Raw genomic sequence first — 18,357 nt, forward strand, 5'->3', positions numbered from 1 at the left:
AAGCGCAGAGAGCATCATGGAGAACAAGGAACACACCAGGCAGGTCCGAGATACTGTTGTGAAGAAGTTTAAAGCCGGATTTGGATACAAAAAGATTTCCCAAGCTTTAAACATCCCAAGGAGCACTGTGCAAGCGATAATATTGAAATGGAAGGAGTATCAGACCACTGCAAATCTACCAAGACCTGGCCGTCCCTCTAAACTTTCAGCTCATACAAGGAGAAGACTGATCAGAGATGCAGCCAAGAGGCCCATGATCACTCTGGATGAACTGCAGAGATCTACAGCTGAGGTGGGAGACTCTGTCCATAGAACAACAATCAGTCGTATATTGCACAAATCTGGCCTTTATGGAAGAGTGGCAAGAAGAAAGCCATTTCTTAAAGATATCCATAAAAAGTGTCATTTAAAGTTTGCCACAAGCCACCTGGGAGACACACCAAACATGTGGAAGAAGGTGCTCTGGTCAGATGAAACCAAAATTGAACTTTTTGGCAACAATGCAAAACGTTATGTTTGGCGTAAAAGCAACACAGCTCATTCATCTAAACACACCATCCCCACTGTCAAACATGGTGGTGGCAGCATCATGGTTTGGGCCTGCTTTTCTTCAGCAGGGACAGGGAAGATGGTTAAAATTGATGGGAAGATGGATGGAGCCAAATACAGGACCATTCTGGAAGAAAACCTGATGGAGTCTGCAAAAGACCTGAGACTGGGACGGAGATTTGTCTTCCAACAAGACAATGATCCAAAACATAAAACAAAATCTACAATGGAATGGTTCAAAAATAAACATATCCAGGTGTTAGAATGGCCACGTCAAAGTCCAGACCTGAATCCAATCGAGAATCTGTGGAAAGAACTGAAAACTGCTGTTCACAAATGCTCTCCATCCAACCTCACTGAGCTCGAGCTGTTTTGCAAGGAGGAATGGGAAAAAAGGTCAATCTCTCGATGTGCAAAACTGATAGAGACATACCCCAAGCGACTTACAGCTGTAATCGCAGCAAAAGGTGGAGCTACAAAGTATTAACTTAAGGGGGCTGAATAATTTTGCACGCCCAATTTTTCAGTTTTTGATTTGTTAAAAAAGTTTGAAATATCCAATAAATGTTGTTCCACTTCATGATTGTGTCCCACTTGTTGTTGATTCTTTACAAAAAAATACAGTTTTATATCTTTATGTTTGTAGCCTGAAATGTGGCAAAAGGTCGCAAAGTTCAAGGGGGCCGAATACTTTCGCAAGGCACTGTATGTATATTTGGTAAATGTTATGTAGCTGCAAGTTCATTGAAAGTGATCAAGTCATTTAGCTTTTCCTCTCGGCACAGCTGCTCGGCACTATTCCTTCATTGGACTCTTGTCACGTTCTGACCTTTATTTCCTTTGTTTTGTCTTTATTTAGTATGGTCAGGGCGTGAGTTGGGGTGGGCAGTCTGTGTGTTTTTCTATGTTTTTTTTTTTAGTTTAGCCTCGTATGGTTCTCAATCAGAGGCAGGTGTCGTTAGTTGTCTCTGATTGAGAAACATACTTAGGTCGCCTGGGTTTCACTTTTGAGTGGTGGGTGTTTGTTTCCGTATGAGTGTTTGTTGCCACACAGTACTGTTTCTGTTTCGTTCATGTTCACGTTTATTGTTTTGTATTTCATAGTGTTCAGTTTATGTCTTAAAATAAACGTCATGGACACTTACCACGCTGCGCATTGGTCCTCCGATCCTTCTCGCTGCTACTCCTCCTCAGAAGAGGACTAAGAATGCCGTTACACCTCTCCTGTATTTTACAGAAAGTATTTGATTGTTTTTCAATGACAGAGACACATGTAAAATGAAGGGGAGACCGAGAGAAGGAGGTACAGAGTAGGTCCGGTAGATGCCAGGACTCGTACCAACACAGGCAGGGAAAATCTACATGTACCAAGGCAGCAGCCTTAACCACAAGGTCAAGTTCAGAAACAGGTACTATTTTTAATTAGACAGGATGTGGAGCAATTCCACAACGCATTGTATTGACTGTGTAATCTTGAATTTGAACAGTGATGGTTCAATTAATCATTTATTTCAGTTCATTGATTCAATTCATAATTTATTCATTTTTGGGGGTAAAAACAAGAACTTAATAAGTTTGACATTCACCATTCCAAAAACACAAATAAATGCGACATTCAGCATTCCAAAAACACAACCGAAGTGTGATATTCAATATTCCAAAACACTAGTTGCAATAAACTGAGACTTCGCGATATGACGTTACCGCGACCAGCAGAATGAACCACAGAATTTGTAGATAAGCGCAGAGCAAGACATTGTACTCACAGAGTATATGTTCATGTGTAGGGTGTGCTTTTGTAGCCTCATGCTACAATGCTCTTAGTTGTTGTGGAAGTTGACCCGACATGGCTCTCCCTTTAAGCAGATACACTGCAGATAATACTAAATTAAATATGTTCAGTATTTGTCCCATGGTATTACAGTCTTATCATACAAAATGCTGGTCAATTGGGTGAAGTCCATTCAGTGTTGCTGTCCTGGTGTCTGCACATTTCTGTAAAGTGTTTATTTTTACCTCAGGAGGGCCCAGTGGTTCTGGCCTCACCTCTGCTGAAACATTCACTGTGGTGTCAGCGACTTCAACGATGACTTCCTAAAGATGAGACATTACAATAACATCAAATCTTAATTCAACAAAGCTTACAAAGTAAAACAATAAAATGAAAAAAGCCATTTCACAGGAAGTACCTGAGTTGAGTCATATCCTTTTGAGGATATCCATCTTTGTATCTTGTTCATGGCCATTATGGTGACTGCCAATCCAACACAGACAATCACTGATCGAACAATATTGGCCGCAATGGTCCTGACTGATAATGCTGAAGCTTTGGCTTCCTTCTCACCAATACCTGAGATCAGTGGTGGAAAAAGTCCCAATTGTCACACATTTAATAAAAGTAAAGATACCTTAATAGAAAATGACTAAAGTAAAAGTGAAAGTCACCCAGAAAAATACTACTTGTGTTGAAGTTTAAAAGTGTTTGTTTTTAAATATACTTAAGTATCATAGTAAATGTAATTGCTAAAATATACTTATTAAGTACCAAAAGTAAAAGTACTTTCAACATTTTAAGCAAACCAGCCAGGGGTACACTCCAACACTCAGACATAATTTACTAAACATATGCTTATTTGTTTAGTGAGTCCACCAGATCCGAGGCAGTAAGGATGATAAGTGATGTTCTCTTCATAAGTGTGTGAATGGATCATTTTCCTGTCCTGCTCTGCGTTCAAAATGTAACGAGTAGTTTTGGGTGTCAGGAAAATGTATTGAGTAAATAGTACATAGTTTTTTTTTAGGATTGTAGTGAAGTAAAAGTAAAAATTATCAAACATATAAATAGTAAAGTATAGGACAGATACCCCCAAAAAACTACTTAAGTAGTACTTTAAACTATTTTTTACTTAAGTACTTTACACCACTGCCAAGTGACACACAATCTGGGTTACCTTCTCAGAGTCAAAAAGACAAGACATCACCAATACAATACTACACCAATATATTTGGTCTAATGTGATTATCATTGTTTAAAATAATCAGCATTACTATACGGCAGGTAAATGTAATACAAATGTAATAAAATAAAAAAATGTAACCTTTATTTTACTAGTCAAGTCAGTTTTTAATTTTCGCCTAAAATGACATACCCAAATCGAACTGCCTGTCGCTCAGGACCTGAAGCAGGGATATGCATATTCTTGATACAATTTGAAAGGAAGCACTTTGAAGTTTGTGGAAATGTGAAACTAATGTAGGAGAATATAACACATTAGATCTGGGAAAAGATAATACAATTTTTTTTAAATACGCATTTCATATTTTATTTTTTGTTCCTTCTTTGAAATGCAAGAGAAAGACCGTTATATCACTTAGGAGTCTAGTCGCAATTTTGATGTTGGCCACTAGATGGCAGCAGTGTATGTGCAATGAACCATTGCATTACTGTTCAAAGTGTTGTATCAAGTCTGCCCAAATGTGCCGAATTGGTCAATTGTTACATTTTCAAGTACGTAACTATGGAAAACATACAAAAATGATATGGTAATAAAAAATATACATTTGCACACTCACAGGAATGTCATAAATGAAGAATAATTAGTTTCCCGACAGACACTAACCTTCACACATCTAGATGGGTGGGTTCAAACTGTAGAGGTTCAAACTGTAGAACCCAGTTCCTACATTTGATTATAAAAATGTATCAAACAAAACTATGGTGCATTTTATCTCTGGGACCCTCAGGGTGACAAATCAGAGAAAGATTACTGAATGTAAGTACATTATTTACCTTCAGAGGTGAATGTATCAAACCAATTGCAGTGATAAAAGTGTATTGTTGTTGTGCAATCTCCTCAAACAATAGCATGGTATGTAGCTACTGTAAATGAACAGTGCAGTTAAATTAACAATAATTGAACCTTTCTGCCCATATAAGACATGTCTATGTCCTGGGAAATGTTCTCTTGTTACTTACAACGTCATGCTAATCACGTTAGTTCAAGTGTCCAGCGAGGACACACCGATACCATAGAGGTTAAGAACAAATTCTTATTTACAATGACGGCCTAACCCCCGGCCAAACCCGGACGATGCTGGGCCAATAGTGTGCCACCCTATGGGACTCCCAATCACGGCCGAATGTGATACACATGTATCATATCGTTCAAACAAAAGTCCTTGCAGCCAAGATTACAATAAATAATTCCAAATAGATGTTTGTGGATCTAATTCCAAAAAAAATATATCCACAGGGAAAAGCACACAAAGGATATCAGCGTTATATGCTTTGAATGTTCATTTATTTAGTGCCAGTTTATCAACACCCAACGTTTTGACTAGGATTTTTTGTTGTTGTTGAAAGTAGTAATTAAGTTATTCATCAAAAAAAGACCTAGTCAAAACATTGAATAAATAAATATACTAAGCATAGAACTTTGACATCCTGTGGATAGAGTTTTACAATGTATGATATCGCATCATTTAGTATTAAACAATTACAGAGGTATTACAGAATGACTGTACAATATCAACATGAGGTTCAGCTTCTAACCTCACGGGTAGATCCTTAAATGAACGCTAGAATGGTACTTACAGTACTCCATGGGTTGAGAGATGGTCTGTGTGCTGACCTGGTTGCTGCTGGAGCATTGGATAGTCCTGTTCCCATTGGAGATGATGATGTTGACCTCAGACAGAGACATTAACTGTTGTGACAGTGTACACTGTTCCCAGCCACAGACAGACAACATCCAGCCATCTTTAACTGAACAGTTCACTGTGACGTCACAGAGTCCCACACTTGTGTTGAAGAGAGATGTGACATCCATGACTGGTTTGGGACCATGATCTATAAGAACCAATGGAGTTGGGAAAGAGATACCTACATTCATGAGTTGTCTAGAGACTACAGTTGTATTAAATGAAAGAAAAAGAAAACTACCAGCACAAAACTCACCCAGCACCTTTAGTCTGTATGTGATAGTTGAATATGTCCAGTCTCTCTGGTTAATTGCACTTATTATGTACATTCTACTGTCTGTGTTCAACAGATTCTTTATACACAGAGAATGGTTCACAGAGTTATAATCCACCTTTTCCTTGTATTTAGGAGAGATCTCTTTATCATCAACTATTATATCACTGTCTGTCTTCCATTGAAGTCCGTTGATCATCTCAGGAGGTTCTGCAACAGCCAGACATATTGAACCCCCCTTCAACCCATACTGGTCCACTGAAGGTTCCCCTCTGATTCCTAAAGAGAAAGGAACAGGTTCACATTTAAACCAAACAGGTATACCTCCTTTAACTCTAGAATTCATTACATGTCAAACTTATGAAGAGTTTAGATACCTGTGATGATTTCCAGCCAACAGATGTGTAGCAGAAACAGAGTTTTCATTTCAAAATATTGATGGATTAAGTTTGACTTCCTGTCTGTCGAAACGATGAGACCGTGTGGTGGTAAACTACAACTAGTATGCCTTTCAGGAAGTAAATAGGTGCTCTCTCTGTCAATGTAGGACATAGACTGTGGCTTACTAAACTCCCCTTCCCACTCAAAGCATTTTCTATAGAAGAGCTTGTGGTTTATCAGAAACTAGGTAGTTTGTGCTGTGAAGGTTTGGTGGAAGGAAGTCCTTAGTGATGTGTTATCTGCAGATACACTGTACTGAGCATTGTTCAATAGGTTAACATCTGAAATAGTGTAGTTAGTTAGAATTATGTTGAATAATTAAATGTATTTATCAATCTGACTCCATTATTCTGTGACTAAATGTAATAGGCCTTATGTGTCTCTGCCGGAACATCACACACACATTCTGTCATCTAATTATCACATTCTGTCATCTAATTATCACATTCTGTCATCTAATTATCACATTCTGTCATCTAATTATCACATTCTGTCATCTAATTATCACATTCTGTCATCTAATTATCACATTCTGTCATCTAATTATCACATTCTGTCATCTAATTATCACATTCTGTAATCTAACTCGCACATCCTGTCATCTAATTATCACATTCTGTAATCTAATTATCACATTCTGTCATCTAATTATCACATTCTGTCATCTAATTATCACATTCTGTCATCTAATTATCACATTCTGTCATCTAATTATCACATTCTGTCATCTAATTATCACATTCTGTAATCTAACTCGCACATCCTGTCATCTAATTATCACATTCTGTAATCTAACTATCACATTCTGTCATCTAATTATCACATTCTGTAATCTAATTATCACATTCGTACATTTTAGTTTGAAGACAGGAGAGGATCAGCGGCCAGCTCAACTGATGGATTCGACCCAGTCTCTCTAAAAGGGAATTCCATTCCACATACAACACAGAAACACATGTCAAACTGTTCATCTCTTCATGACCTATTGATATAATCCATGCATGACAATGAAAAACTCCTACAATTACATTCACAATGTCAGGTCCAGTTTGAATCACTTTCAACCTTGAGGGCGGCGAGAAATTGGAGTCGTCTCACTGTGAGGGGTGGAGTCTCCGCCAATGTAATAATGGGAGGGTGAAAGTTTGTATGAATGAGCTGTTTGGCAGCTTGGGAAAGCACTATGCCCATATTTCCATAGAAACGGTTTCACCATTAATATCAGATGTGTACGGTGCTGGTTACCTCCTCTCTCTCTCTCGTTCTTCCGTTCATACATTATCCCAGAAACCCTACACCCACTCCAATTTGCATACCGCCCTAACAGATCCACAGATGATGCAATCTCTATTGCACTCCACACTGCCTTTTCCCACCAGAACAGAAGAAACACCTACGTGAGAAGGCTGTTCATTGACTACAGCTCAGCGTTCAACACCATGGTGCCCTTCAAAGCTCATCACTAAACTAAGGATCCTGGGACTAAACACCTCCCTCTGCAACTGGATTCTGGACTTCCTGACGGGCTGCCCCCAGGTGGTGAAGGTAGGTAACAACACATCCGCCATGCTGATCCTCAACACGGGGCCCCTCAGGGGTGCGTGCTCAGGCCCCTCCTGTACTCCCTGTTCATTCATGACTGCACGGCCAGGCATGACTCCAACACCATCATTAATTCTTCCGGTGAAACTGGAGGGCACACAATTATAGTAAATAATCATAAAAAGTATGGATATTAAACATTTATGTACATACAAGTGTCTTATATCAGTTGAAAGCGTAAATTCTTGTTAATCTAACTGCACTCTCTGATTTACAGTAGCCATTACAGCGAAAGCATGCCATGTGATTGTATGAGGACGGCGCCCCACATCAAAATATTTTTCCACGGGCACAGGTTTCATAAATTCACAAATAGCGATTAAATATTCACTTAATTTAAAAACATTTCCTCTGATTTGTCATCCAAAGGGTCCCAGCTACAACATGTAGTGTTGTTTTGTTAGATAAAATCCTTCTTTAAATCCCAAGAAGTCTGTTAGATGGCACCATTGATTTGAGTAATCCACCTGTTCAACATGCAGAAAAAGCAATCCAAAAATCTACCGCTAACTTTGTTAAAACAAATCAAAATACGTTTCTATTGACTCCTCAGATACCCTAAAATGTAATCAAACTATAATATTTCATACAGAAAGAAGTATGTTCAATAGGAAATCGATATTAGCAGGTGAGTCTTGTCTTCATCCCGCTCACATACACGAATTTCCAATAGTGTGTCCTAGTACTAAAACTCATTATTCTTACTCGTTTTGGAAGAAACAAGCCTGAAACCTTGAACATAGAGTGCTGACACCTGTGGAAGCCATAGGTATTGCATATTGGGAGCTAGATTTTATTATTTACCTATACTTTCCATTGTAAGAGCATGGGCTCTCAAAAACAAATAATCAGGTTGGTTTTTCTTTGGATTTTCTCCTACCATATTTATTGTGTTATAGTCTCATACATGATTTTAACATTTTTACAAACGTTTTTACAAAGTGTTTTCTTTCCAATGGTACCAATGATATGCATATCCTGGCTTCAGGGCCTGAGCAACAGGCAGTTTACTTTGGGCATGTCAGTCAGGTGGAAATTGAGAAAAAAGGCCCCTAGCCTGAAAAATTTTGCCGATGACACAACAGTGGTAGGCCTGATCACCGACAACAACGAGACAGCCTATAGGGAGGAGGTCAGAGACCTGGCCGTGTGGTGCCAGGACAACAACCTCTCCCTCAACATGAACAAGACAAAGGAAATGATTGTGGACTACAGGAAAAGGAGGACTGAGCTGAGGATTCTCTCTTTTTTTTACCCCTTTTTCTCCACAATTTTGTGGTATCCAATTGTTGTAGTAGCTACTATCTTGTCTCATCACTACATCTCCCGTATGGACTCGGGAGAGACAAAGGTTGAAAGTCATGCATCCTCCAATACACAACCCAACCAGCCATACTGCTTCTTAACACAGCATGCATCCAACCCGTAAGCCAGCCGCACCAATGTGTTGGAGGATACACTGTGCACCTGGCAACCTTGGCTGGCGCACACTGCGCCCGGCCCACCACAGGAGTCGCTGGTGCGCGATGAGACATGGACATCCCTACTGACTAAGCCCTCCCTAACCATGCTAGGCCAATTGTGCGTTGCCCCACAGACCTCCCGGTCGCGGCCGGTTACGACAGAGCCTGGGCACGAACCCAGGGACTCTGATGGCACAGCTGGCACTGCAATACAGCGCCCTTAACCACTGCGCCACCCGGGAGGCCACATGCCTCCATTCTCATTGACGGGGCTGTAGTGGAGCAAGTTGAGAGCTTCAAGTTCCTTGATGTTCACATCACCAACAATCTATCATGGTCCAAGCACACCAAGACAGTTGTGAAGAGGACAAAATGTATTCCCCCTCGGGAGACTGAAAGGATTTGGCATGGGTCCTCAGATCCTCATCTATGCATAGTCACTTTAATAACATATTACCTCAATTACCTCGACTAACCGGTGCCCCCGCACATTGACTCTGTACCGGTACCCCCTGTATATAGCCTCACTATTGTTATTTTACTGCTGCTCTTGTCATGCCTGATCACGCTCTTCCCCTCAGCACTCGAGAGCGCCAAGCTCCCCATCATTGCACCACCATCATTACGCAAAACTGCCTTCCCCCACGTCACACGCATCAGAGATTATTGGACTCAATCACCTCTGTCTTTACCTCTCTGTTCCCTGCTTCAGCATTAATTGTCTTTTGTCGTTGTTTACCCGCGTGCTGTAGCTGTTCCTGTTTGGGACCTGTCTTTTTTTATTTTTTTATTTTATTAATTTTTAAAGAATTTTTTACCCCCCAATTTTCGTGGTATCCAATTGTTTAGTAGCTACTATCTTGTCTCATCGCTACAACTCCCGTACGGACTCGGGAGAGACGAAGCGCCCTTAACCACTGCGGAGGCAGTGGGAGGCTGTTTCGTGACCTGTCTGTTCCTGAATAAATGTTGACTCCCCGTACCTGCTGTAAAGTCTAAACCTTTTGTATTCGGCGCATGTGACAAATGAAATTAGATTTTTTATTTTTTTTAATTTGATGTAAATAATGATCAGACTCGAGGTCTCTGTGGTCTCAGTGTGGTGGGGCGATTGCATCCCTTTTGAGACTTCCTGGGGGCCTTGTGGTTTGGGGGAGGAGTTAGATGAGACAATCACTGCATTATTAGGCTACAGCCCTCTGAAAGAAGAAGGCAGATTTCATCTCTCATTTTCAAAAGGAATATGAATATTCTTGGGTTTCTTCTCATTCTATAGCTAGTTATCAACACAGGTAACATTCATTATTTTAATTATATTGTATGGAGGAATCTCTTTTAATTTTGAACTTGAACTCTAGAAATAATAATGTATACACATAACATGGGTAAATGGAAAAGTTTTGACTCCAGGCAGCAAATGACGTACTGACTCAATATGTACAGTTGAAGTCGGAAGTTTACATAAACTTTAGCCAAGTACATTTATACTCAGTTTTTCACAATTCCTGACATTTAATCCTAGTAAAAATTCCCTGTATTAGGTCAGTAAGGATCACCACTTCATTTTAAGAATGTGAAATGTCAGAATAATAGTAGAGAGAACAATTTATTTCAGCTTTTATTTCTTTCATCACATTCCCAGTGGGTCATACGTTTACATACACTCAAATAGTATTTGGTAGCATTGCCTTTAAACTCAAATGTTTCAGGTAGCCTTCCACAAGCTTCCCACAATAAGTTGGGTGAATTTTGGCCCATTCCTCCTGACAGAGCTAGTGTAACTGAGTCAGGTTTGTAGGCCTCCTTGCTCGCACATGATTTTTCAGTTCTGCCCACACATTTTCTATAGGAATGAGGTCAGGGCTTTGTGATGGCCACTCCAATACCTTGACTTTGTTGTCCTTAAGCCATTTTGCTACAACATTTTGCTACAACATTGTCCATTTGGAAGACCCATTTGCGACCAATGTTTTAACTTCCTGACTGATGTCTTGAGATGTTGCTTCAATATATCCACATAATTTTTCTTCCTCATGATGCCATACATTTTGTGAGGTGCACCTGTTCCTCTTGCAGCAAAGCACCCCCACAACATGATGCTGCCACCCCCGTGCTTCACATTTGGGATGGTGTTCTTTGGCTTGCAAGCCTCACCCTTTTTTCCTCCAAACATAACGATGGTCGTTATGGCCATTATGGCCATTATGGCCAGTTCTATTTTTGTTTCATCAGACCAGAGGACATTTTTCCTAAATGTACAATCTTTGTCTCCATGTGCAGTTGCAAACCGTAGTCTGGCTTTTTTATAGCGGTTTTGGAGCAGTGGCTTCTTCCTTGCTGAGCGGCCTTTCAGGGTATGGTGATATAAGACTCATTTTACTGTGGATATAGAAACTTTTGTACCTGTTTCCTCCAGCTTCTTCACAAGGTCATTTGCTGTTGTTCTGGATTGATTTGCACTTTTCACACAAAAGTACGTTCATCTCTAGGAGGCAGAACGCGTCTCCTTCCTGAGCGGTATGACAGCTGTGTGGTCCCATGGTGTTTATACTTGCGTACTATTGTTTGTACATATGAACATGGTACCTTCAGGCGTTGGACCAGACTTGTGGAGGTCTGATTTCTTTTCCCGTGATGTCAAGCAAAGAGGAACTGAGTTTGAAGATAGGCCTTGAAATACATCCACAGGTACACCTCCAAGTGACTCAAATGATGCCAGTTAGCCTATCAGAAGCTTCTAAAGCCGTGACGTCATTTTCTGGAATTTTCCAAGCTGTTTGAAGGCACAGTCAACTTAGTGTATGTAAACTTCTGATCCTCTAGAATTGTGATGCAGTGAATTATAAGTGAAATAATCTGTTTGTAAACAATTGTTGGACAAATGACTTGTGTCATGCACAAAGTAGATGTCCTAACTGACTTGCCAAAACTATAGTTTGTTAACAAGAAATGTGTGGAGTGGTTGAAAAACAAGTTTTAATGACTCCAACCTAAGTGTATGTAAACTTCCAACTTCAACTGTACATTAATGACTGTCAGTGAAATGCTAAATGTGATCTTGGTCCTCTCTCAATAGGAATCAGGGCAGAACCAACAGTGGACCAGTATGGGTTGAAGGGGGATTCAATATGTCTGGCTGTTGCAGAACCTCCTGAGATGATCAACGGACTTCAATGGAGGAAGGACAATGATGTAATATTTGGAGACAAAGAGATCTCTCCTAAATACAAGGAGAAGGTGGACTATAACAATGATAACCATTCTCTGTGTATTAAGAATCTAATGGAAACTGACAGTGGAATTTACATGGTAAACTACAGGAAACATTGGAAACAATCAACTACTACATATAGACTGTTAGTGGAGGGTGAGTTTTCTAAGGCTTCAGTCCTGGTAATGTGCTGTATTCCAGTGGATTCAATGTAGCGTTGCAGCTTCAGCCTTTAACATGTAACCAAATGCACCAGATGCTCACAACAATATTTTGGGGGAATACAATAAACATTTAGTTGAAAACTGGATTCTTGATGGAGTAGTGTGGATCCCTGTTAGACAACCAGACCCTGTTGTTCATCTAAGATGGATAATACAGCTGGTCTACCAGACCCTGTTGTTCATCTAAGATGGATAATACAGCTGGTCTACCAGACCCTGTTGTTCATCTAAGATGGATACCCTGTTGTTCATCTAAGATGGATGGTCTGGTCTACCAGACCCTGTTGTTCATCTAAGATGGATTATACAGCTGGTCTACCAGACCCTGTTGTTCATCTAAGATGGATAATACAGCTGGTCTACCAGACCCTGTTGTTCATCTAAGATGGATAATACAGCTGGTCTACCAGACCCTGTTGTTCATCTAAGATGGATAATACAGCTGGTCTACCAGACCCTGTTGTTCATCTAAGATGGATAATACAGCTGGTCTACCAGACCCTGTTGTTCATGTTAGTGTGTATTGTAGATTAATAATATTGTATTGCACCCTCTAAACTTCTTCCACACACCACTCGGTCAAATGTGTTTAATCTGTTGTTGCTTGTAATATTATTTTTTGATCTGGCCACAGACCCCACTTTGGGAACCACTGATTTCAAGTGCTGCTCCCTCCCTCCACTGACATGTTTCTGAACATGTGCTGACATCTACTGGTCAAATATGACTTTTAAAGATGTATATGTATTTGTTTATTTCACAGTTTTCATGTACATTCAACCATAACCCAGTTCAGGGGTGGATGTATCACATAGTTATTGTAAACTTACATTTCATCACAATGAAAGGTTCAGAGGTCAGGTAAATTCCTAGTCAACTGGTACATTGAAACATACACTATATACACACAAGTATGTGGACACCCCTTCAAATGAGTGGATTCAGCTATTTCAGCAACACCGTGACAGGTGTATACAATTGAGCACACAGCCATGCAATCTCCATAGACAAACATTGTCAGTAGAATGGGCTTACTGAAGAGCTCAGTGACTTTCAACGTGGCACCGTCATAGGATGAGTAATTTTGTCAAATTTAGCCCATAAAAATAATCTGTCCTCGGTTGCAACACTCCCTACCAAGTTCCAAACTGCCCCTTTAGAAGAAACGTAAGCACAAGAACTGTTGGTTGGGACCTTTATGAAATAGGTTTCCATGGCCGAGCAGCCACACCCAAGCCTAAAATCACCATGAGCAATGCCAATGGTCGGTGGTGTAAAGCTCGCCTCCATTGGACTCTGGAAAAGCGTTCCCTGGAGTGAGGATTCACGCTTCACCATCTGGCAGTCTGACAAACGAATCTAGGTTTGGCGGTTGCAAAGTGAACACTACCTGCCCCAATGCATAGTGCCAACTGTAAAGTTTGGTGGAGGATAAATAATGGTCTGGGGCTGTTTTGTATGGTTCAGGCTCGGCCCCTTAGTTCCAGTGAAGGGAAATCTTAACGCTACATCATACAATTACATTCTAGACAATTCTGTGCTTCCAACTTTATGGCAACAGTTCTGAGGAAGGCCCTTTCCTGTTTCAGCATGAAAATCCCCCCGTAAACAAAGCGAGTTCCATACAGAAATGGTTTGTCGAGATAGGTGTGGAAGAACTTGACTGGCCTGCAGAGAACCCTGACCTCAACCCCTTCGAACACCTGCGAGCCAGGCCTAATCGCTCAACAGTGCCTGACCTCACTAATGCTCTTGTGGCTGAATGGGAGCAAGTCCCTGCAGCAATGTTCCAACATCTAGTGGAAAGCCTTCCCAGAAGAGAGGAGGCTGTTAAAGCAGCAAAGGGAGGACCAACTCCATGTTAATGCCCATGATTTTGGAATGAGATATTTGAACAGCATAACAACATACTTTTGGTCAAGTAGTGTAGCTAACAGTGTCTTCCAAACTCAGAGGAAGGACAAGGCAGAGTAAAAAGTATCAGGTTATTGTTAGAGATTATAAATACTTGTGTCCCAGTTATATATCTATTTTTATAATTTAACCTTTATTTAACTTGGCAGGTCAGTTAGGAACAAATTCTTTTAAAAAAGACGTACGACTTTGATGGCTTGACAGATAAAATGTGTTAAAGAATCCATCTACGTGGCCTAATGAGGTCAAGTCTGCCCTCTCATATACACAACATTGATGGGTAGGTGGAACTAATGCCATGTTACTGCTGACAGGTACACCTATCTGATCCTACAATCAATGTGGTGTAAACCTGAGCCAGGGGTTCATTTAGGATTGGACACATCTGGAAAAGCGTGTGCTTTGTGGTATAGTAATAACACATACTAGAACATATAAATATCTTGGTCTAAAACAACTTCCCAACATGTTGATGAATCTAGACACATGTTGATGAATGAAGCCATGAGGTTTACTCTGTTGGTATTATTGATGTCCACTAGGTGGTGCAATGTCCCGTGGTTTCTGTACAAGGTCAAGAACTGATGTAACTCAGTGACTCAATGAGATGATGCAGTTCAGAGGCAGTTATTCTGTTCTTTTGGTCTAATGTCTGGAGAAGCGCTTCCTGTTTCAACTTGGAGGTGTTCTGCTGGTGCTGGTTCTTCTCAGTGAAGTAGACTGTCTGTATCTCTGGAGAGTGATGTGATTCTGGGCAGGAGAGTGGTGTGGTTCTGGACAGGAGAGTGGTGTGGTTCTGGACAGGAGAGTGTTGTGGTTCTGGTCAGGAGAGTGCTGTGGTTCTGGTCAGGAGAGTGCTATGGTTCTGGTCAGGAGAGTGCTGTGGTTCTGGTCAGGAGAGGGTTGTGGTTCTGGTCAGTAGAGTGATGTGGTTCTTGTCAGAAGAGGGCTGTGGTTCTGGTCAGGAGAGTGGTGTGGTTCTGGACAGGAGAGGGTTGTGGTTCTGGTCAGTAGAGTGATGTGGTTCTTGTCAGAAGAGGGCTGTGGTTCTGGTCAGGAGAGTGGTGTGGTTCTGCACAGGAGAAGGCTGTGGTTCTGGACAGGAGAGGGTTGTGGTTCTGGTCAGTAGAGTGATGTGGTTCTTGTCAGAAGAGGGCTGTGGTTCTGGTAAGGAGATGCTGTGGTTCTTCTCTCCCTGGTGAGGTCTTCACTGAGTTGTAAACTCTTGGAACAATGACCTGTTTGGATATGAAACATTACAACATTGAAATGATTGTTATTTAAAACTATTGTCCAGTATAATGCATAGATTAATGAATGACAGAGCAGGTACCTCTTCTAGTGGACTTGGTCCTTTAGGGATTTTCTGTCTTCTGGTATGTTTGATGTATCCAACACCAAGTAACACAGCAACTAGGAGTAATATACCAGTAACACAACCCACAATGGTGCCAACTGGTAACACTGAGGCTTTCACATTACCACTACCTGAGTTCACACACACACACACACACACACACACACACACACACACACACACACACACACACACACACACACACACACACACACACACACACGAGATTAAGAACAGTGTTCATACAATGATAGTTTCAGGCAGAATTATTCCAATCTTAACTAGAGAAGAATTACAATAATGATGTCAAAACTTTGACCTAACTTGAATTCACATGATATTATCAGTAGGTTATTAAACAGTGATAGAGGTACACAGTGAAGGTGGAGGCTAAATGGTACTTACAGTCCTCCATGGGTTGAGAGATGGTCTGTGTGTTGACGTGGTTGCTGCTGGTGCATTGGATCCTTCCAGTCAATACGCAGATGGTCATGTTACCACCGGTTAGTGACGGACACTGTTGTGACAGTGTACACTGACCTCTGTCACAGACAGACAACATCCAGCCATCTTTAACTGAACAGTTCACTGTGACGTCACAGAGTCCCACACTTGTGTTGAAGAGAGATGTGACATCCATGACTGGTTTGGGAACATGATCTATAAGAGACAGTTTTAAGGACCAAAGAAAAGACAGATCATTATTAGTTCAACATTCATTATTGAACCTGATCAGAAACATTAAATGTACAGCAAATGACCAGAACTGAAGCCTTAGAAAACTCACCCTCCACTAACAGTCTATATGTAGTAGTTGATTGTTTCCAATGTTTCCTGTAGTTTACCATGTAAATTCCACTGTCAGTTTCCATTAGATTCTTAATACACAGAGAATGGTTATCATTGTTATAGTCCACCTTCTCCTTGTATTTAGGAGAGATCTCTTTGTCTCCAAATATTACATCATTGTCCTTCCTCCATTGAAGTCCGTTGATCATCTCAGGAGGTTCTGCAACAGCCAGACATATTGAATCCCCCTTCAACCCATACTGGTCCACTGTTGGTTCTGCCCTGATTCCTATTGAGAGAGGACCAAGATCACATTTAGCATTTCACTGACAGTCATTAATGTACACATTAAATCCGTAAATCATTTGCTGCCTATAAAAAATAACTTTTCCAATTACCCATTTTATGTGCACAAAGTTTACATTCTACAGTTTAATTCCAATATCAAAAGAGATGTCTCCACACAATGTAATGAATAGGTTACCTATGGTGATGCATAGCCATAAAATGAGAAGAAACTCCAGAATATTCATATTCCTTTTGAAAATGAGAGATAAAGTTTCTCTTCTTCTGTCACAGCCCAGTCGCGGAATAATGCGGCTTAATATATATCACTGCGACTTCAAACCACCTCTTCAGAATCATGCCTGAACAAGACTTACTTGGTTGGTTCTCGGCCAAAGTAGTTTCCGGAGAGGCATGTAGCCTTGTGTGTGACAGCGTTTGGCTGTAGTAAACGACATCAAATCCCCGGGCTGACAAGATAAACATCTGTCGTTCTGCCCCAGTCGTCGCTGTGTAAGTTAACGCTAGACCTTAACGTTAAAGCTAAATTGGGAACCGATCTCTCTTATCTGATTATGTTTACATCTGTGCTAGTAATACACGCATATGCAGTGTGGTAAGTTACAGTATATTCATGTTTAGCTAATGTGGGCAGTGTTGCCAACTTATATTTAGCGAGTATTCAGAGCCCTCTCGCGACACTCTTTCAAAAAAGCGACTAGCGACAAATCTAGCGACTTTTTCTAGTCACTTTTGCCGGTCCCAAGCCCGGATAAAGGAGGAGGGTTGGAATTGTGACATTATAAAACCCAGAATCGACAGAAGAAAGTTCATTTGTAGTTCTAAACATATTTAGTGTGTTTTTTACTCACCTTTTGTCTCAATTCATGGGAAACAGATGTTAACATTGCCAAAGCAAGTGAGGTAGATAATATACAAAAGTAAACATTAAATCAGTAAGTAATTTGCTGCCTAAAATCAAACATTTTCCAAATACCCATTTTATGTGCACAAAGTTTACATTCTACAGTTTAAAAGTATTATTTCTAGAGTTCAAGTCCAAAATCAAAAGAGATTCCTCCACACAATAAATATAGATAATATAATGAATGTTACCTGTGTTGATACTTAGCAATAGAACGAGAAGAAACCCCAGAATACTCATGTTACTTTTGGAAATGAACACGGCAATGTCCGACTTGCTAACTGGCATAATTACGTCCAGATAGCAAGTCATGAAATATCGGTTTCCTCGTTCCCGTTGCGACATGGACGGGGCATCATCGTGTTGTCGTGGCGTTCCGCTGGCCGGCAGGCTTCCCACGTAACATTAACTAGAGACTGGTTGTACTGCAGTTTAACTGACGCCAACCCCTGAAAGACAACTCCAATAGACTCAACTGGGCAGGGCATGGCATGGCAACTAGCTCAACACCAACCATTTAAAATAGGCAACTACAATAATTCCATGCCCGATTAAAATGCAAATGCAGTTTGCCTTTTATTGCTCAAATGTGATAAGCACATTGTTTATACATTTCCTTGCT

The 18,357-nt window shown here is 40.6% G+C and overlaps 2 protein-coding genes across 2 annotated transcripts; both read right to left on the minus strand.

Moving 5' to 3' along the window:
* Positions 1 to 2,077: 2,077 nt before the first annotated feature.
* Positions 2,078 to 6,066, minus strand: LOC135507428 (CD48 antigen-like). Its single transcript, XM_064926969.1, has 5 exons — positions 5,902 to 6,066; positions 5,507 to 5,803; positions 5,144 to 5,398; positions 2,739 to 2,899; positions 2,078 to 2,643 (listed from the first exon to the last, which is right to left on the minus strand). The coding sequence occupies exons 1-5, from the start codon at positions 5,948 to 5,950 to the stop codon at positions 2,479 to 2,481; spliced, it is 927 nt and encodes a 308-aa protein (XP_064783041.1). The 5' UTR covers positions 5,951 to 6,066; the 3' UTR covers positions 2,078 to 2,478.
* A 7,178-nt stretch (positions 6,067 to 13,244) lies between these two features.
* LOC135507429 (uncharacterized) lies at positions 13,245 to 18,127 on the minus strand. Its single transcript, XM_064926970.1, has 5 exons — positions 17,927 to 18,127; positions 16,524 to 16,814; positions 16,142 to 16,396; positions 15,713 to 15,867; positions 13,245 to 15,617 (listed from the first exon to the last, which is right to left on the minus strand). The coding sequence occupies exons 1-5, from the start codon at positions 18,078 to 18,080 to the stop codon at positions 15,525 to 15,527; spliced, it is 948 nt and encodes a 315-aa protein (XP_064783042.1). The 5' UTR covers positions 18,081 to 18,127; the 3' UTR covers positions 13,245 to 15,524.
* Between the last annotated feature and the right edge of the window lie 230 nt (positions 18,128 to 18,357).

The sequence above is a fragment of the Oncorhynchus masou genome, chromosome 21 (assembly GCF_036934945.1).
Source record: "Oncorhynchus masou masou isolate Uvic2021 chromosome 21, UVic_Omas_1.1, whole genome shotgun sequence".
NCBI lineage: Eukaryota > Metazoa > Chordata > Actinopteri > Salmoniformes > Salmonidae > Oncorhynchus > Oncorhynchus masou.

Excerpts from the sequence above, each read along its gene's own strand:
- LOC135507428 (XM_064926969.1), bottom strand. The coding sequence starts at position 5,950 with ATGAAAACTCTGTTTCTGCTACACATCTGTTGGCTGGAAATCATCACA. Across the intron at positions 5,804-5,901 it reads TTGGCTGGAAATCATCACAG|GAATCAGAGGGGAACCTTCA; the intron begins GTATCTAAACTC and ends CTTTCTCTTTAG. Across the intron at positions 2,900-5,143 it reads CTCTCAACCCATGGAGTACT|GTATTGGTGAGAAGGAAGCC; the intron begins GTAAGTACCATT and ends CACTGATCTCAG.
- LOC135507429 (XM_064926970.1), bottom strand. The coding sequence starts at position 18,080 with ATGTCGCAACGGGAACGAGGAAACCGATATTTCATGACTTGCTATCTG. Across the intron at positions 16,815-17,926 it reads ATTGCTAAGTATCAACACAG|GAATCAGGGCAGAACCAACA; the intron begins GTAACATTCATT and ends CTCTCTCAATAG. Across the intron at positions 15,618-15,712 it reads GACCAAGTCCACTAGAAGAG|GTCATTGTTCCAAGAGTTTA; the intron begins GTACCTGCTCTG and ends ATATCCAAACAG.